Raw genomic sequence first — 20,518 nt, 5'->3', positions numbered from 1 at the left:
CAGATAACTCTGCAAGGCCTGTGAAGAGCCCTGCATTGGTTTGTGCCAATGAGAGTCTCAGTGGCCAACACAGAGACAGTTCTCTCCCACTTTTACGAATTTCTGGGATATCATCAAGGTGTTTAACCTGGACTGAGAATCAGTTATTTAACACTTCACTTGAATAATAACTTATCTGTCATCTGCTGAAGCTGGCTCAATACATACGAAATAAGGAATTGACCTTATTAACAATTTTTACTATGACCTGAACATGTGTGGGGTGATAAGGTTAAAAGTCCCCTGTAGCACCTCCCCTCTAGCAGAGTGCCCAAGACTGTCCTAAATGTTTCAGATGATTTTTCTCTTATCAGTGTTTTAGTCTTCTCCAGCAAAAAAGGCTCCCAAGGTGTGGCAGACAAACTTTTTTACAAGTGTTTTTTAAAGAAAAAATCAGCTAGCATGGCGCAGCAGCGGATCCCAAGCCTGCCGCACGCTGACTCTTGCCTGAACGAGAGCAAAGGCCTCCACGTGAGCAGCGACTGCATGACATGGGGAGGACTGCCTGATGGCAGATAATACCTGACCACATTGTTAAAGGTCTTTACTCCTTAATCACTTCTGCAACAGCAGATAAACACTTTCCCAACAGCAGTTACCGCGAGCCAACAGAACCTCGCTGCTGTAGAGTGCAGTCGACTGCTCCTCTCAGAATGCCTCCACCAGCAACACAAGTGGTGCCCAAACCTGCACTTGCAGCTCACAGTGGTGGGGCAAGGAAAGATAAGGGCAAAGCATAAGATAAAGACCTAATGTGAAACCTAATGTGCTGTACATTGGTGAGTGGGTTAGGTCGGGGGCAGAGGCCAAAGGCTGGGCTCTGGCTGAGGTGTGTTACACTGCCAGGAGAGCGTCTGAGGTAGATACACTGGTTTGTAGGAGCAGGAAGTGCAGCAGAAGGATGTCAGTACATGGATCTGACATTCTAGTGAAGGGGAAGGAAAGCACTAGGAGGAATAGGCAGGCAGGAAGTGAAACAAAACTCTTCTGACACATTTTTATGGTTTCAAAGAAGGTATTCTGGTAGTATCTACCAGTGCTCACAAACAAATCAAAATCTGAGACTTCCCTGCCCACTTCAGTATTGATTTGCAAATTACCTGCAATTGAAATCTCAGGGTACTTTTCATAATGCAGGCTATGTAGTTGCCCACGTGGGAACTGTAAGTTAATCAGCTGGAGAGATTTACTAACAAAACACATGGCAAGTAACACGGTGAGGTGTAATAGCTCCTTGCTAAGCTCAGAAATTGTGTCCGGGCTCCCTCTAGTGAGTTGTGTTGGTTTTCTATGCTCAGAGATCACCACCGGCTACGATACACCTATTGATTGAGAAGCTAAATTCAAACACAAATTCTTTCAAAGCAAATAAACAGGCAAAGGATCTTTGTACCTGTATGGTAACAGTTCACACCACTTCTGCTTCACAGAGCTAAGTTCTTCTTTTCAGAAGTTTCTAGAAAAGCTAAAAAGACCAAATGCAGTTTTAATGGTGCTAGAGACAGATTGGAACAAAACTGTTTCTAAACCACTTGCAAAACAAAAGCAGCAGGATTGTATAAATTCCTGCTGTGGGTAAGATAAATGTTCTCTAAAACATGGAAGGGAGGGTAATAGAGGGTTTTGCCACAATGAATGAATGAATTCAAAGCAGTTGTCAGAAATAAGGCTGGTGTACAAATCAGCTCACTTGATAGCTTATGGAATAAGCAAATGGGTGCATCCCTAAATTTTTTAAAATTCAGACTGCTCAATTTTCTACATGACATATGAAATCTAAGACATAGCCACTGTTAGCCTAAAGAGGAGATTTTGCAATTCATTAAATTCCCCCAGGATTTTGGGTCCTCCCACAATAACATCCCATCTGCAATGTTTGGAAAAGGTTTAAATTTGTTCAAAATTTACAGTAACTTTTAAAAAAATCTAAAATAGAAAAAAAATAATTCTCATGGAACATGCAGCTTAAGACATGTTTGTTTTTCCTAATGTCATTTCTCTACCTGCCAGTTTAATTATTTCCTCCTGGAATGAAGAAAGGAAGGGACCTTTTTGTATACAATGAGCTTAAGCTACAGAAGAATGTGGAACCCCTTGTCTTGGTTATATTCTCTTGTCTAGGCACTACTGGCTGCTACAGCAAACTGTGAGCACCAGCAATACTGTTCCCAGCTGCTGATGTCTCTGTCTTGTTATCATTTTTTCTATGCTCATGAGACTGCATTTTACTGCATTGCTCAGCCACAACCACAGATTAGCTTCTGTTAAATAAATTCTTACTTTTTCAAGATTCTTGTTTCACCAAAAAACCTCTTGTCTCCTAGATATATGCCACTAACAACTTTTTACAGTCCTACCCTCTTCTGGGTGCAGCAGAAGTAGTTCCCGCATAGTTCCTGTGTTCACACTGCCTTGCCTCACTGAGAGCTCATTTCTGGAGTTCTCAAATCCAGATACACATTTAAGAGTGGGCAAGAGAGCAGCCATGAAGTTAATCAGGGCAGCATGAGAAGTATTATCCCACCAGCCAAGCATGAGTGAAAGCTGTAAAGTTAATTTGCCCAAATGAGGAAGAGGATGAAGAACTGGAGCTTTGCATTTGACATTACCAGGCATTTCCCTGCCCATCACATCAGACTCATCACAGGCCCATCAACAGGAGTTTTGTTTGCTTGTTTTTGCAAAAGATCCTAGAAGAAGGGGAAACACCTAAAGGCTGTGGTAGTAGAAACCGCTGTACTGTCTCCACACACCTCCCAGGCTAGTTTACCATTTAATCATGCACTAAACATTGAAATCAATTGCTCTACCCTGTCCTACAAGTCCAGTGGCAGCTGAGGCTTCCCAAGAGAGTAACAGCCCCATTGACAGCTGTGCTCAGTCACCAGCTCTACCTGCTGCCTAATTCCAAAATGCAAAATTTCCTAGGTTTGGTTTAAGCTGAAATGACTAATGCTGAACACACAGTGATACACAACAAAATATATATAGCATGTGGAATTAAGGTAATTTGGAGCACCGTGATCAGCTTTCACATTAGAGGAAGAATGTAATGCTGAAACCATCTGGCCTGCGGCTATGAACACACCAAAGAGACATAAAACCAAGTTAATGGCAGCATGCCAGGGCCTTGTTAAAAACCAGCACATCACTAAAACAAAGCAAGTGCTGATGTAGCACCACCAAAAGCTCATTAATGGGCCTGGAGACAAAGTGCTCTTGTATTTCATTATGTGCTTAACAGCAATACCTGCCTCTGCAGAAGAAAGGTAATTTCTAATGAACACTTTCTCATGTCCTATAATGATTCTATACCAGAGGTAAATACTAAGAGCTCTGGTTGTCCTGCTTACTCTGTATTTTTTTTACACAACAATTTTTATTTTTATTTTTTTTAATTACTAATCTTCTTTAGAGGAATAAATAAGATGCATCAGGCGAAGCTGAAACTGAAACTAGAACATTTTAGCTTAAAAATCACTCATTAGGATTTAAACAGGCCATGGATGCTCAAGTACTGTGTTCTAAGTGCTGGTATATAAGATACAAAGTTATTAGAGAGCATCTAAAGGAGGGCTGTGAAGATGGTGAGGGGCCCAGAGGGGAAGCCATGCAAGGAGTGGCTGAGGTCACAGCTTTTTCAGCTGGAAGAGGAGACTGAGGGGAGACCTCATCGCAGTTACAACTTCCCCCTGAGGGGAAGAGGAGGGGTAGGATCTCTTCTCTCCAATGACAGTGACAGGACCAGAGGGAATGGCCTGAAGCTGTGTCAGGGGAGGTTAGGTTGGATATTAGCAAGAGGTTCTTCACCCAGAGGGTGGCTGGGCGCTGGAACAGGGAAGTGGTCACAGCGCCAGCCTGACAGAGCTCAAGAAGCGCTTGGACAATGCACTTGGGCACACAGTGTGACTCCTGGGGATGGTGCTGTGCAGGGCCAGGAGCTGGACTCGATGGCGCTTGTGAAGTCTCTTCCAGCTGAGGATATTCCACGGCTCTGTGCTCACCCGGTCCGAGGCAGGAGCCGAGAGGATCCCACCGGCACCAGCAGGTGGCACCGCCCCGCTCTGCTCCCCGTCTCCAGGGCTGGCACCGCAGAGAGGGGGGATTCGATTTGATGTCGGCAAGGAGGGGATAGGAAAAACCCAAAGAAGGGCTAAGTGTGTAAAAGGTTCTATTTTTGAAGCAGCAGCCTGCAAAGTACTTGCTGCACAGAGGTCAACATTTGTTTTGAAATAAAGATCTGGATGCTTGTTTGGGTTTGAGGTTTCTGCTTACCAGCATTCCCAGAGACTGTGACTAATTTTCTTTTTGTGGGAATTCTCAACAATCTCTTCTCTCAAATCATCAGGCCACACACTCCTTGTTTTCTCTCACTTGCAGGGACCGTGGAGAAGAGTGAAGGGGTGAAAGCGAAAATAATAACTTCTGCCAAAAATAAGACTGGGGATGTACACACAACTAGACTACACACAACTAGACTAAACACAATGAGGGGCACTGTTATATCTGGCCTCTGACTTGAACCTAGATTTCCATGTCCTTCCTTCCAGTGTTTGGAAGCCATCAAGCTGTGTCCAGAGCTCACTCCCTCTGTCTCCATCCTCCACTTGTGTTCTCTTCTAATTTACGTACTCTTTGCACTGTCTCTGATGCATCTGAAAGTGCCAAATGCACACAGAACACAGGCCACATGACCTCACACTTACCTGCATTTCACTGACAGACAAGAAGGGGGAGGACATCTCCTCAGTTTGATGAGGCAACATGTTACCAAGAACTCATTTTGATTCTGCACAGATGTCTATCAAAAATTGGAAGAACAACTTCTTGCATATAAATAACTAAGATAAATGTGCATGGCATTTATCTCCCTCAGATCCTCCAGGTGGAGGATCTTTCAAGGACTTTGGGGTTAGAGTTGGTTGCAAAACATCTTAATAACCTCTTAATTTTTGCAGTATCTGTTTTTCTGGGTAAGAGATTGACACTGGTCTATGGATATAAACAAGTAGTATCTGTGTACACTGTGATGGACAATAAATACCGACCTTGAAACATTTGAATACAATGAATAGGTAGTAAAAACAGTCTGCTGAAGATAAAGCTTTTTATATTTAAGTTGTAGTTTGTAAGGCTTCAATCTTCTTAAAATATTTGTTTCTCCATAGCCACAAGGGAGAAAAGTTTTAAATTTTAAAATTCACATTTTAGTAAGGATACACACTAATTAGCTGACGCTACAAAAACACTGTTGGACCTGGGATAAAACATAAAGGTTTGAAAATAAAACATGCAGAGGAAGCCTTTGCCTCTGATTATCAGTCTCCTAGAAACAACTGATTGCATAAAATGCCTGAAATCTCAGTTAACACATTGTGTAATCACTTAGCAGCAGGTAAGGATTCTGGACAGCATAGAGGATACCCCTAAATGACCTTTACAAATAAGGTCCATGAGGAGTTTCTCTCATTCAAATCCAAAAACTGTGGCTATAATGTTTTCAGTTTTATTTCCTCCCATTCCCCTGGGCCCTTTTACTTTCTCCCAGGCTGAGCTAGCATCACTATTAAATGCAGCTGCATCTCTCCCTCACATAATTTCCTATGGCAGCTGGAAACAGAAGGGCAAAAGACTCTGGTGGGCACAAAAGTCTCCATGGACTATTTCTACTTCCATACTTAGAAGGGAAAACAGCAGAAACATTAATAATGAACATGTTGTTAGAGACTTCCGTTTTAATCATGGAGCAGTTCCAGGAATGTTGCTCTGCAGATCCTACCACCCTAGAAACCTCCTGGAGGCACTTGGGGAATTTGCCCAAGATTCCACCAAACTCCTGGCCAAGCAGCAATACCTTGGACCTGCCTCCAAATCTAAAGCATAGTCAAAACAAGAAAAAAAAGTTGAGCTTACCTTAACTCCACTGGAACTTATAATTACTAACAACTGCATTTTCCTTACGTACACCAGAGATTTATGTTGACTAGATGTCCAGGAAATGAGTCATTCATTGATGGAACTGGGACAAATTCCCATTCTAGGTGGAACCAAAAAAAGTCATAGCCATTACCCTCACAGCTGCAACCTCTTGTCCAAGGTCAGTTGGATCCAGCTCCTCCCCAAAACCTGTTAGAAGTGAGACAAATTGCCAAAAAGCTTTGAGAGAAGTGATTGCTCCTCCCAGAACTGCCAAAGTGAGAGCAAGCAAGCAAGAATGAATCACCTAGAGGGGATGGCAAGTATCAGTCAGATAACCTGCTTTTTAACCTGCTTTTCTGCCTTCTTCCACTTTTTAACAGGGTCACTCATTCTGCCCAGTGTAGCAGAACCAATTACACAATGCGGGTTTCAAACCTCTAATTACAGTGGCTGCTTCTGCCTCAATATTGCTGGAGGGAAACATCCGTGCAGTGAAATCGTGGTGTCCGTGGCAACTACGTCATGTGCCATGCTGGTCAAATACTAGTCTGTGACTAAATTTGAGTGTCACCCTTCCTGGCAGTAATTACACCTCACAATTAAAAAGGAATCATCATCAAGGCTGTGTACAAAGAAAATGTTTTCATATGAAACAAGGGACTCAATAAGAAAAATATTGTAACATAAAATAGTCGATAGCATATATTTTTAAAAAGTCTCATTAATTCAAAGACCAAAGGATGAAGCTTTTGTGATAATGAATAGTCTAATTTTTCATAACCGGAACTAGGTCAACAACAAATTAAATTACCAAGCCAGCATGAAAAAGATCAATTACAGGAAAATAAAAACCTGCCATTAAAATAGATTTCCAGTCTCTCTTGTTAACCTGGAAGGAAAAAACAGTAATTTCAAGATGTCAGTGTCATGAAAAGGAATTAGGCAGTGTCATGCTGCTTTCCAGTTTATGAAGTGCAATGTTACAAGAACCAAAGAGGTAAAATTTATACCAGGGTAGTAACATATAGAAAACAGAAAAGTGATGGCAGTCAGTTATGGGGTTCTTTCAGTATATCATTTATTGAAAAAATATGAGATCAATAGCTTCAAATTAAATCATGGTGTCAAATCATAACAATGAGATATTTTTCTCTTTTTAGCATTAAAACAAAAAAAGTCAAGAGTGTCTCAAAGCATTTTCACGTGTCAAGTATATGTGAAATCAAATTCCTCTGTGGGGCTCACTGCAGTGGTAGGAGGGAAATTAAGCACTGGTGTGGCAAAGTATGGGGCAGGAGTGCTGCTGGGGCCTGGGGAGCTGGGCTGCTCTTGCACTGCTGTTCCCATGGGTCAGTACCACATTCTGAGGAGAGGGAAGGAGGCAGAGTGAGGTCTGCCTGTGCTCTCGGTGGCTCTTGTCTGGGGAGATGCAGGCCTGTGCTAGAAGTGAAGTGTATGCAGAACCCTCATGATATCAGGACCTGTGCACTGCCAAGCAGTATGACACATAATATGCTTTAAACACTACTTATAATAGCATTAGAAGTTATCTCCAAGACTGAAAGGTCAATGACAAATCTCTACAAGAATATCTGTGTAAGAACAGTTGTGAGCATATAAAAATCTGGCATTGCTCTACCTAGAGATGATGTTGTAAGACTATCAAATGGCTTTTTCCATTTTGCTGTGATCTGGTTTTGGAAGAAAATAGCCTAACACTCAGAAGTGTTCTGATTTTGATTGAGCTGAATATTTTAAAGCAATGCAGCTCTGTTGCTGCTTCTCCAAAGAGCACTATTTATTAAGATTGTAAAGCCAATGCCTCAAATCCCGGAAATAAGACTGCTTGAACTTTGTTATTTGGGCTTTTGGTACCAATGTATTATGATGTTGTCTTTAATTACATTAGCATATCCTGTTGTTTCAAGGATTCCTGTTCTGTAGTCACTGGGAAGCTATTCAGTATTCTTTTTCCATCCTTACTCAATGAGTGGTTTCAGGTCTTAGTTAAGATGCCTCCCCCACATCAGGTTCTGCTTATGGAACTCTTCACTTAAGGTGATGGATTAGCACTAATTTAACTACAGTGTTTGAAGGCTTTCTTGTAAATACTGAGGTGTTGCCTTAAAAAGATAGAAGACTTGATCTCTGCCAACAATTTTGCATAATTTGAGAGAAGGCTGCTCCACAATCCACATTAAGCTGGGGCAAGCTGGGCCAAGTATAGAGACCATGCACGGGCCATGTGCTGGTTTGAAGTGAATTTGAAATTCAAAGGTAGTTACAATGGAAATTTGCAGTACACCTAAATTAAATTCTTCTTCTAAAGGAGGAGAACTCAAAAGGAAGCAAGTAACTTATCTTTATGATACTAAGCATTTCTGGTGACAATCAGTAATTTACTTTAAGAAAGCAGTGCTCCTCAAAGTAACAGAAGCAGCAGCAGCAGTAGGAGTCTGAATTTTTTTTTTTGAGAATGAGATACTTGAGGTCAAGAGACAATGAGAAACAAGAAACAGCCTGAACAAAGGACAATACAGTTGTATCCCATGCTCCCCTGTCTCTCTCCAATTTGAATAGATTGGCAGCAATGAGTATTCCATCACAAGGAAAATCCCAGTCATATGGCCTACTTTCATCTAATTACATGACCTACCCTTCCCCTCCCCCTCCTAAACCTAAAGGGTTTTTTACCATTTACTCAAACGTGCCCTGGAAATCACCTCAGTGAGATGTGCTGAGATAAGTACCTCAGCTCACAAAGATCTAACAATGAATTTTAATACGGGCTGATAAGATTATTCATCTAACATCCATTTCTGGTTTTCCTGTGTGACATAGGGATAGACAGCATTAAATGGTGGCTTCTCTGTATTTAGTACTCCCAGCATCAACTGAAAAGAATTGGATATGCAAGGTTCTGAAGAATGGGCCCACAGAAATGTTAACAACAGCACCAAAAAATGGGTGCTACCTGCTGTGACCATAATCTTTTTCTATTTCAGTAAGAGATTATGATAGCATCACTCTTCTCTGCCACCACCTGGGTATTTGGAAGGAAATGGGCAAAACCTCTACCTTCTGCACAAAAACCTACAAGGCAGTCACTTACACAAAGGGAAAAAACCCCACAGAACCAACAAGATGCCCAAATTTCTCTGCAGTCAAGGGCAGTTTCCACAGCTAATATCTGTGACAGAAGGGTGCTTCTGGAGGCAGCTGCACCAGGGAATTTCTAGGTTGTGTTTGAACTGGAAAGTGTAACTTAATTTGGCTCATTTCTTCCTTTATATCAGCCTCCCACATTATTTTCAAGAGTTACAGCAAATAGCTTATGATGGGCAATTTCTTGGTGAACTTGAGAATCTAAATCACTAAATGTATCTAAATCACTAAATCCCAACTAATCCTGTCACTACAGTGAGTTACACGTAGCAAAAAGCTTAATTGGTATAAATGTGAAAAGGATGGGGGACAGACTTCCTCATTCTCTTTCAAAGCTTTTAGTATTAATACTTTAAAAAACAACCCGCTCGTATTTTCCAGTTTGTTTCTGCCCACACCCCCCCTCCTTTCCCCACTCTTCGCAGAGACCACCAGCAACATTAAGCCCATTAAAAGCTCTGCTCCACTGCAGATGCTATAAAGTGGGAAGGACCAACAAGTCTGTGCACTGCAGATACCAGAGACTGAAATCCATCAAGTAACTGGCTTTACCCCTCACTCCCACAGGGCAATGCAGGGAGGCAAAAGCAGTTTTTATTTCTACAGGTAGCTTAAAATAGCTGTAAAATCTCACAGTATAGTAATTATGATGCTAAAACAACTCACAAAACCCCCCCTAAAACCGAATTCAATTTATTCACCTGATGGCACAGCACAAAAGCTGGCAGAAATACTAAAGTGTATCTCCCTGTTTTTCAGTACTTCTTTCCTACAGCCCCTCTGAAACAGCTTTCATATTCATAGAAAGCTCAAAAAGTGAATAACAAGAAGGGTTTTCTTCCCTTCTTTTCTCAGATCCAGGGTTCATTGCAATTACTTGTGACAATGCAGGGTAATAACCATTTCAGTCAAAGTGTGACTAGCAAGTTGCTGATATTGCTTAAAACGTTTTACTTCTGAAATTACCATGACTCCACTCACTCTAAGGATCATTAGAATGAGTACTGCCACAGGGAGCTTCAGAGAATTGTCCCTGTTACATATGCAGTGTACTGAAACACAGGAGAATTAAGTGAAGTGCTTAAGACCACATAGGAAATTCGTGGAAGAGCAGACAATTAAAGTAAACTCTCCCACGTTCCAGTTTTGTGTTCTTACCACTTCATCAACTCTTCCTCCCAGCTACTTCAAACCGTGTCACAGAACAGCCTTTTTCAGCCACAGCCATTTTCTTCTCTGGCCATATAAAAAAAATTACTGAGCCAATTAGTGAAAAAAGGATTTTGTTCAGAGGCAGGAATGAAGATTTGAGGAAAATAAAATGGAAAAGAATATAAGGATTATAAAAAAGCCAAACCTGGAAAGAAAGTGGTTTTCTATTTAACAGTGTGGTTCTGAACAATAGCCAGAAAAAAAAAATTAAACCTGCCCTGTCTCTGTCCTGCTAAACCATATTCAAATTCATGATTGTGATGGTAAGTGTTCTGTGATGGTTAATGCCACAGCGTGCAGCCTTTTTACCTTAAGAAACTTGTTCATATTTGAATGGTATTGAAATCACAAGGCAGTCTCAGCAGCGCTGCTTCTACTGAAAACTTTCTACAAGTCTCTTTAGGGTTTCCATGATGCTTTTGTTCAGGGATCCCAAAGTTTTCAATCCCTCATACTGCATATATCTACTTAATGAATATCAGCAAGTTTAGATTCTTACAACTTTTTTGGGAGTGCTTAGGATAGCAATTACTTTGAACTACTTCTGAGGGTACCATAGGACACACTGTGAAGTCTCTTCTATGCTGGACTGTAGGCAAAACAATTTCAGGCTCAGTCCTAAAGGACACTGCTTGATCTCCTGGGAGCAGAACATTTGATTCACAGTTTTGGGGTTTCATTACTGAAACTGTAGGTGTCTTTACAGACGACTCTTGGCTGTTCTGTTCAGCTTTGAGAGACCTGGTCATGTTTGTGGTCAAAGGACCAAAAGGGAGAATATTTGCCTCCCTGGCTGCTCTATACTGGGAAATTGTAGCCATGAAAGATCCCAGCACAAATTTGAACAAAGTGCCAGACTGAGCTGGCAGTGTGGGTGGGCTGTGCAAGGCTTGCTGTGCATTGCAAAATTCAGCTAATTCACTGAAAATATTGTTTCATCATCCTACTGCATGACTTGATAGGGATGGTTCCTTTTAATGGGGCTGTTTTATAATATATGAGTCACTTATTGCTAATGGCCATCTACTTTGCCTTTGTAGGTAAATCACAGGCTATTACCCAGTGAATTGACTCAGAAAAGTAATGCTCTATTTTTAGAAAAATACAAGAGACAGTACACACCAAAAAACCCCCCAAAAAGCATTGCGTAATTTTCTGTGCCTTCAACTAAGGGAAAGCTTTCAGTAACACAAAAATTGGAATGAAAATAGGGTTATTAAAGTCATTTTGAGGGATGCCAAGAACATTTGAAATGATTTTCATCTTTCACATTTGCAGACAGTGATGACAACATCCACTCCATGGTCAAAACATTTCTGTGCCTCACAAGAACTTCATTTCTGCCGGGAGGCAGAATCTGGTGACTGCGGCTTCTTTCCACATGGCTTTGTTTCCTCCCTCTTGGCACAGTGATAGGTATTGTGTGAAGCCCAGCAGAGCTGCGAGATTGTGGCTTGATTAGGATTCTCAGCAGGGCCCCCCCCCTTCTGCTCCGAATCGTTATTTTTCTGGTACTTAACAGAGCAAGAGCAGTAAGGGTTAGATGGTGAAACACAAAGTAACTACAGACAGCCTGAGCCTCTTTTTCTGATCATGGAAATTGCCATTATATTTTGTGTTCCCACAAGTTTGTGGTCTGTTGATACCATTTGTTTTAATAGATGTAAATAGCAACCAGCTACCATGGCTATGATGATATCAAGTACTAAAAATACACTAAAAGGGCATTTGCAGTTTGTCCTGCATACTAGAAAGGAAATTCATCCATTGAATAAAATTGATTCCTTAAGATCACCACAAAATTTATAAGAATATAAAAATATCTTTAAAGAAAGTCTTCAAAGCTGTGTGAAATCAAAGAGACTATGAACAAAAGAATACTCATTTATCTTCCCTAATCTGTGTTGTCCTAGTGGGGACTGGGAACAGACAAAAGATCATAAAATAGAATTTTTAAGCTCTGAACCTGCTCTTCTTCCTGCTAGGTGACCTTGTACAAACCACTTAAATTGCTCCTAAGGAGTCCTACAAAGAATTTAACAGTATTTCAATCCTTAGTCTCTTTTCCTCCCTGATGTCATTAAACTATTCCACATCTTTTTTCTGTTTCTGTAAAATCTGATGAAAAAAACCCCATCACTGATAGATATCTTTATCAGAAATATTTTTTATTCTTTTCCAGTATAAAATTACCATAGTTGATCTAAGATCTTTGCTACATTATTTCTGCAGCCCTTTTGCCCATAAGATACTTCGTCTTTACCTTTGTGTAACACTGAGAAGTTCTTCCCCCTTATTTAATTTACCAACTTCTACATAAATCTTCAGATCTTTGAAAAGTTACTAGAAACCTCAGTATGTATTTTTTCTTTATAACTTTTTTCAAACACACTCTTTTCTATTATTTATGGTGGGTCTTTTGAAGCAGCCTTGATGGTAGATTCTGATATTTTGTCTTGCAGAAACTGACTGTATGGATCCTTAGTGATTCAAGCGTTCCACTCCCTTTTTTCTGGAAGTCCCTTCTAGAGTGCACTGAATTCAACTGCCTCAGGAAAAGTAGTGTGAAAATATTCTCGCTGCTCTCATAGCCTCAGAGCCTATCTATCATTTCATTACGAATTCTGGCAGAAGAGCTGCACAAGCACGAAGATTCTCAGCATCATGTGGCAAGATGCACGTTCTCTCTGGCAAAAAGCATCAATTCCTATTTCAGGGAAAGAAACAGAGGGCTTAATGCTGCATTTCTCTAATAAAAAGACAAGAAAGAAAACTGATGAATAGCTCCTAGATAAAGTTAAAAAGAACCAATACCAGCACCTCTATTTTTAGGTGTATGGTTTATGTGGAAGGAACATCTCACCTTGCTCAACTTCTACCGCTTCTGGTTCTTCACCACTTCTGATGAAACCACCACCTTCTTGTGCAAGGCTGCCAGCTCAGGAGAACAGAATGAATCCTGGCCAGCTTAAGGGATGCACTGTTGGAAACACAGCATGGGCACTGCTTCCATGCATTGCAAACAGCAACTGTGGAATCTGGACGTGTTATGGCAAAACCAGTCAGGTTTTCTCATTGTAGTACTTGGCACATGGCACTTTCTTAAAGAACATTTAGCTCTCACTCTGAAAGTTGTTTTTGGTAACAGCTTTGAAGTTGATCAGTCTATGAAAGCACAATAGTGTGGCTTAAACTCATTTTCAGTGCCAGGCAACGAAACGGGACACCATCATTAACTGGCACTTGACAGAAGTGTTACTGGAAACTTCCCAGCAGCCTAACAAATGAGTGTTACATCAGGGGCCCAACTTGGCTAAAGATGACACATTGCTAGACAGTTCCTTGGCAAAAAGCAGAGGGAGAGAGCTGATGGATCTGATGTCATGTGAAGATGGATTCAAACTTGTTTTCAAGAAAGAGCAGCTTAACAATTTTAGATTAATGGAGGACTTTGGTCTATTGGACATGCCTTAGAAATTTTGGGTGTGCTTCAGTGCTGTCTCTATATTTTCCATTTTAGCCTGTTTGCCATATTAAAAAAAAATCAGGATGAACCCAAGTGTACACCTTTGGCTGAAATTCACTGGTATCAATTCAGTAACAGCTGACACAAAGCAACTGTGAAACAGCATGCATCTACTCCCCACCATCATTTTCTTCAGGAGATGACCACAACTTTTGGACATCACTGAAATCAGTAAACCCTAGGCTCATGTTATGACAAACAAGAATTACTGTGACAATTCAAAGTAATACAAATCACAAATGATAAAAAGGAGCCTTAAAACACCAAAGTTTAGAAAATTCATTTTTAAAAAACGACGTCATCATTAAATATTTTAGGCTTCCTTGGGTAGCTATTTTAGAGAAAAATATTTAGGTTATTTCATTAAGACCCATGGATGTCAGCATGCAGTCCTTTAAACACCAGCTGTTTAAGAGTAGTGCAAGAATCAGTGGAAGTTCTGCAATCACTGCTATACACTGGTGACCCAGAGAGTCATCCAGAGTTTTTATTGCAATAGTAGTTGTAATTGCTATTTCAGTTTTGCCTGTGGCCTCATTGCTGATTTCTAAATCTTAATACTGAATTTCAGAGTCTAAGGTGGAAGAGGAAAGGGATGCAGGATCCCTATTCTAACAGAAGAATTCTGGATCCCTGTCAGGAAAGAAGATACTGTGGACAAGAAAGTGAGAAGAATCAGAAGGACAGTGATAGAAAATACTGTATAGCTTGGAGAAGAGATGATTTCTCTGAGGAGGTTACTAAGATGCTCCCTCACAGCAGTGTGTGTCAGGAGGACGTGAGACAACAAATTGAAAGAGAGATGATACAGGGTATAAAGAAGAACTTTTTCACCCTGAGGACAGCCAGGCAGAAGAATATGCCCAGGGAGTTTGTGTAGTCTCCATCCTCGGAGGGTTTCAAGACCTGACTGGATAAAGCCCTGAGCAATAATTGGTCTGATCTCAGTTGACCTTGCCTTGAGCAGAAGTTTGGACTAGAGACTTTCTGAGGTCCCTTCCTAACTCAATTCCTAACACTTATGGTCCTGTGAATGATAGAACATGTGCTATTAAATACTGGGAAAGAAATGGTAAAGTGGGAAGGAGACAGAAGGAATAAAAATGGGTGGAGAAGTGTCGCAGTGTGAAGCTATTGGCATACTCCTGTTCTGATCAAGAGGCTTCTGGGTTGGATTGACTTGCAACTGTGGGGTTTTATTTATTTAATGGAGTTCAGAGAGCAGAATGTCTTGTGATCACTATGCAGGTCACCCATCAATTACTAGGAATTCTGAAACTCGCCATCTGTCAATTTGCTTTCACAATGATGCAGTAAGGCAACATTTTAGTACTTGAAACCCACCTGTCTGGTGGCACCAGGCTCTGTGAGGAAGCTGGGTTTTTGTTTAACTATTGAAACAAAGACAAATCAGCCAGGAAAACTACAGCAACAACCAGACCAAACCTTACATGTTTTATCCTCATTTTCCATTCTGGTTTGGGCTTGACCATGAAATTCTTGTTGGAGGTACTGCTCATTTACTTGAATTTCACAGAAAATCATCTCGGTCTTTTCTGACATTTAGAAATCACAGTACCCAAAAAAGGTCATGTATTTTCTTTGGGACAATTTTTTTTTTTTTTTTGCTACAGTATGTAAATTACAAGCTTGGGTGACTTTCAAAGACAGTTTTTTACTCCTTTTCCTAAAGAAAGCTTAAGATAAATTTGTTACAAATAACTTTGATTCCTTTCAGATGTTCTTGGTTTTACATTACAGTACAAAGTAGGCAAAGAGGTCTCCTCAGGAGGGTAACATCCCTTTAGGTTATTGAATGGAACAGTACCCAGTCACACAAGAATCTGGACTTCCAATGTTTACTTGATAGTTCAAACTTGCCCTTTACTACCAAGAACCCTAAACAAGAGTTTCCCTTTGTGTTACAATACTTCCTACTGCTTGTCACCAGGGCTACTATGCATTTTCCATGTATGAAAGCAAAGATAATGGAAAAGAAAATTAAAACACAGGCTGTGTCTAGATCACAAACTTCTGCTGGCATATCTGGGCTGTGGAATATCCACTTCCTTGCACTGTCTTGAGAAGAAGCCTGTGGTATAGGGCAGCTATGCTACAGCACAGTGCCTTTCTTGGTGTAGTGTGGGCTGTTTGGGGTGAGGGTGTTAATTAGGGTGTTAGATTTTTTTGTCAGCATAATGCTGAATCTACATAAAAAGCCTTGTTGGCTTTTTCTTTATCACAAGAATCTCTTTGCAAGAATTATGCTCAAAGAATAAACAGGAAGGTGGGGGTTTCTAGGAGAGTGCTGCAGGTGATTAAGTGGCCCAACTTCTCTGAAGGTACACTAGCAGCCTGAAATCCAGTCCTATTTTACGAAAATATTTTTAACTACTGTCAAGTATGGAACCATTCCCTGAATTTTCGTACCAATTACAAATGTTTTTAAGCCAGCACAGTATGTTTCCCCTCCTGCCAAGCAGAACAGCCATAAAGACAGTGGCAGGGAAGGAAACAGAATAAATAAAAAGTTATACACAAAAGGCTTTAAAATGCACCAAGTGTGTGTGTGAAGGGGAAGCCTTTTTCCACTGTTTTCTTCCTCCTGAAACAATCTTAGCTGTTGCTTGGTATTATTTTACCTCAAACACTCAGACAAGAGTAATAACTGTTCAAATCCACTATTTCTTCTCGCTTTGATTTACCTGTCTGTAAATCCTAACCCCTCAGGTCACCCAGGTGGAAGCAATGTCACCAGTTCTCCGAAGAGAACAGAACACATAGGAAGGCCAACATCAGGCCTACCCACACACTCTTTGGAGTTCCAAGGCAAAGCAAATTTTGTTCTGTTGGTAGCTGCAAATTTGATAATGTACTATACACCATGCAAATGATTTGCACTGACAGAATTGTCACACGAAGCAAGAATTTGCACCATCAGCTTTTTGTAAAGGAATGCCAACAGAAATTGGATCCAGATTCAAGTCCTCACTTGCAACTGAGGAGTGAGCAGCTCAGAGCGGGAGCTGGGCAGCCTGTGCACGTGTGCCCTTTCTGCTCCCTCAAATCCTGAGAGACTTTGCAGGTGTGGTACCTTGGCATAGCTTGGGAAGGCTGAAGAGATCCTCCAAGTTACAAGTGTAGGGTATCTGAGTTACACAGAATGGCTGGCTGCTCATTCTTCAGCGGGTACGTGCTGGTAAAGTGCTGCCCAACCTCCTCATGACCTTGTAGGCAGTTCTGCTGATGCTAGTGAGTCTTTGCACCAGGAATATAGCACAAAGAGAACATACCAGGATTTGGGCCACTGATTTGAAACTGAAATACTTATTAAAAACTGCTTTGACTTTAAATAGCTTTATTGTTTAAAATAAAATAATTATTTTAAAATAGTTTTAATTAAATGAACCTAGAAGGTGTGGATCTTTGATCTCCATGTCTGATATACTTTTGAATAAATAGATCTATAAATACCTCTCAATCTTTTTGGTGATGAAGTGCACAAAAGTTAAAAATATTTTTTTTAAGCTGAAATCAACAGTTGTCTCTTTAGGAATAAACTTAATATTCTGAAACACTCAATGCGAAGTTACAGAAACCCAAAATATATTCTAACTACATAGTCACTATAAATACATACTTTAACTGAATGCATGCTTTTTAATTATTCTGCAAGTAAATTGCCAAAAAAGAAAATTAAGCTTCTCTTTAAAAGAAAAACTAAATAAATAAACAAACAAACAAACCCAGAATTCAAATAATAAACTGAACCGGCCAGTAACACTTTAAAATACAAAAGTGTCTTTCCCTTTCTCCTTTAGAGTAGCCCAGCATTATGATACTCTGAGGACAACAAACAAACAAAAAACCCCCAAACTACTGTTCTCAAGTTTCATTCTAAAAGCAAAAGTTTTCATTAATTTGGGCATTTAAAACTTGCTAGTTTAATATAAAGCTGCACATGAGGCTCCCTAGGGTATAAATGAACTAAGCCTCCACAGTGAAAACCAAGAGAAATCATACATGCAGTTTATTCCAGAAAAAACATGATTTTAACTTTTGCTTTAAAAACCCGTTAAGTGTAACAGTGCATTAGGAACAATCAAGCTCACTAGAGGGACAATTTGCTTGCAAATGTCAGAAAGCATGATCTTTAATGTTATAATTCTGAGCAGTATCTCAAAGATTTCACTTCATAGCATTTTACAAAATAATATCCTAAACCTGAACACACTGCATCATACAAGGTTAGTAAGCAGGAAATCACAGAGTGGAGTGAAGTGGACCCCTCGAAAATGCTGTTTCCTGAGGTGTAAAGGAATTGTTTCACACTCACACCATCAGCAGGGCTGGACCATTGTGCTCTGTACAAGAACAGCTGCCACATCTTGACCAGAGTGTGGCCCAAAGGCCTGTGTATCTAATTCTCACCTTCACTGTCCTGTCAGTGTTTCTCTCACCACCACACAGGAGGGCTGAGCACCAAGTGATAGAAATACCCATTTAAAATGGCTCTTTGTACTCATCTAAATTTGTAAAGCTGATAGAGAAAGAACAGATTTTACAATACAGGTCTCAGAACTGCAGGGCAAATAGATGCAAATGTGCTTTATCAGCTGGAACAAGTGCCCTGGACTACTAAGGTGCTGTGGATCTGCAGTGAACCTCTGAATCTCTTCTGTTGGATCAGTCCCACTTTACATAACTTTCACTCATTGTCAGAGGCTGCAGCCACACAGTTCTGTGATCCTGTGCACTCATTTGGGATGAATCAGACATGAGCCCTAATTCCAATAAATATTCATAGATAAAGGCAAGGATCATTGTTCCCCATTTATGGAGGAGAAATTGAGGCACAAAGTGATTACTCCAAGTCAGTCACATAGCTGGAGAAAAACCCAGTTAGCCCCACACCTGCTACCAGGTGCTTTAAGATTGGCCAAAGCCACTTGATTATTTGAGTAATTTACTAAACATCTTTTGTTTCTGTGTTTAGTGAGACCAGTGATTTCTTTTTTAACCTTCCATTTCTAGAACAACCCACATGATACTGAGAGTAAAGGTCCAAGAAATTTAGTGAAATCTGCCAGCAGATTTATCCCATTCATGATATTCACTGTAAGCTATAAGATACAAGGTCAGCCTGGTAATCACCAAATGAGGGCTCCTTGAATGCCACTGCATTCTTCTCACTCCACCCCAATAATTACATGGCTCACCAGGAGAAATAAAATGGATAAAACCAGTAAGACTAAAAAAAAAAAAAAGTTTCCATAAAACAGAGACTTATTGCATGATAGCTGGAGGCAACACCTTTGCACAAACAGCTGTAAATTAAAGCTGTCCTTTTACTAAGCTTCCAGAGATTGCTTACACGATGTGTGGCAATGGGAGAGAATATAGAAGACAGTTAATTTCCTTCCTTCTTCGCTTGCTCAAGTGGATAAAAAGCTACTTGCCTACTCTCAAAAGGATGAAGATAATAACTTTTTATGCTCCCATACCACGCTGCTACAGTTGTGAACGGATGTGAACATTTTGCCACCTGATTGCTAAACTAAAATTTTCTTGATTTCTAAGTAAATGTGAAAGTATATTGTCAAATACACATCACCTGCAGGTGGCAAGTGTTAGAGAACTTGAAATCACAATTTTGTTCTACCCTCTCCAGTAACCACTGGTGAGCTCTCAACGTGCTGTCTCCACTCCTTCCAGCTATGAGAAGGCTATCCAGTGTTTAAGTTCTTCCACACGCTGCAGTATCTGTGTATAATAGAAATCCATGTTGGCTGCAAAATCAGTACACACAGGGGATTCCATGTCACCAAAGGTGCAGTACAGTGCAGTTCCTCCAATGCTAAGGAAAACAGTTGCTATGCACAGCAGGATCAGCAAAATACAGGAGCCACCAGACACTTCATCTGTAAATAAGAGCAGAAAAGGTGAAAAAGAATGCTATACAAAGCAATACAAATGCATGTGAGAAAACCTGAGATGGGTTTTTATCATGAATGGGTCAGGAGGTAAACACACTTAATAATGCTCACCATATCAAAGTGACCACAATACATGAGAGGAATTTTGTTTCTCAGTCTTGTCAGAAACCTAAATAATTATACTGCTTCATTTCTGCAGTCTGTGTACCTGTCCCTGGTGAGATCACTTGTGGAGTCATTCCACACTGAAGCAAAATAAGCTTACCTGTGAGAATGTCCCACAGCCAAAGCCTTCCTTCATAGAATAGTTGAAATGAAACAAAGGCTTTGAAACTAAACCAAATGGAAACGTTCTTGCTTCATTTGTAATGACACTGGCTGCACTACAATGAACTGCTTGTGTTTACTCTCACATTTTAAGTACAGAGACAAAACCTTCAGAGTAGGCTAATGTGAGGGGTTATTCTACATTTCAGTTATTCTCTACTAATTCTTTGCAGGATTGTTTATTCCAAAGTAGGAGTAATACAGAGGTTGCAGAGGTGCTGCTACATCCTCATAACCTCACCTGTCCTTGCTAATCTGTATGCACAAACAACATCTGCATCTTCTGTCAGACTGGCGTGGCTCTAAGAAAATTTCTGTACTCCCTTCACTCTACACCAGGGAGAAGAAATGGGTTAAAAAGAAACATTCAAGTGATTTTTTATGTGTGTTTGAA

The 20,518-nt window shown here is 40.4% G+C and overlaps 1 protein-coding gene across 6 annotated transcripts in view; it reads right to left on the bottom strand.

The window, feature by feature from the left end:
- Window positions 1-17,199: 17,199 nt before the first annotated feature.
- Window positions 17,200-20,518, bottom strand: part of CNST (consortin, connexin sorting protein) — a 49,718-nt gene continuing 46,399 nt past the window's right edge. For 5 of the 6 annotated variants that reach the window (XM_042023031.1, XM_042023033.1, XM_042023032.1 and 2 more), the window contains one exon: window positions 17,873-19,782. In XM_042023031.1, the coding sequence (XP_041878965.1) occupies window positions 19,577-19,782 (206 nt within the window). In that variant the 3' untranslated portion in view covers window positions 17,873-19,576. Of the gene's footprint in view, window positions 19,783-20,518 lie in introns of all 6 variants that reach the window. The other variant, XM_042023036.1, reaches the window with a different exon arrangement.

The sequence above is a fragment of the Corvus kubaryi genome, unplaced genomic scaffold, assembly GCF_017639235.1.
Source record: "Corvus kubaryi isolate FWS band 111438036 unplaced genomic scaffold, C.kubaryi_AGA036_p1.0 37232, whole genome shotgun sequence".
Lineage (NCBI taxonomy): Eukaryota > Metazoa > Chordata > Aves > Passeriformes > Corvidae > Corvus > Corvus kubaryi.
This window is presented reverse-complemented; position numbering and strand designations above follow the sequence as displayed.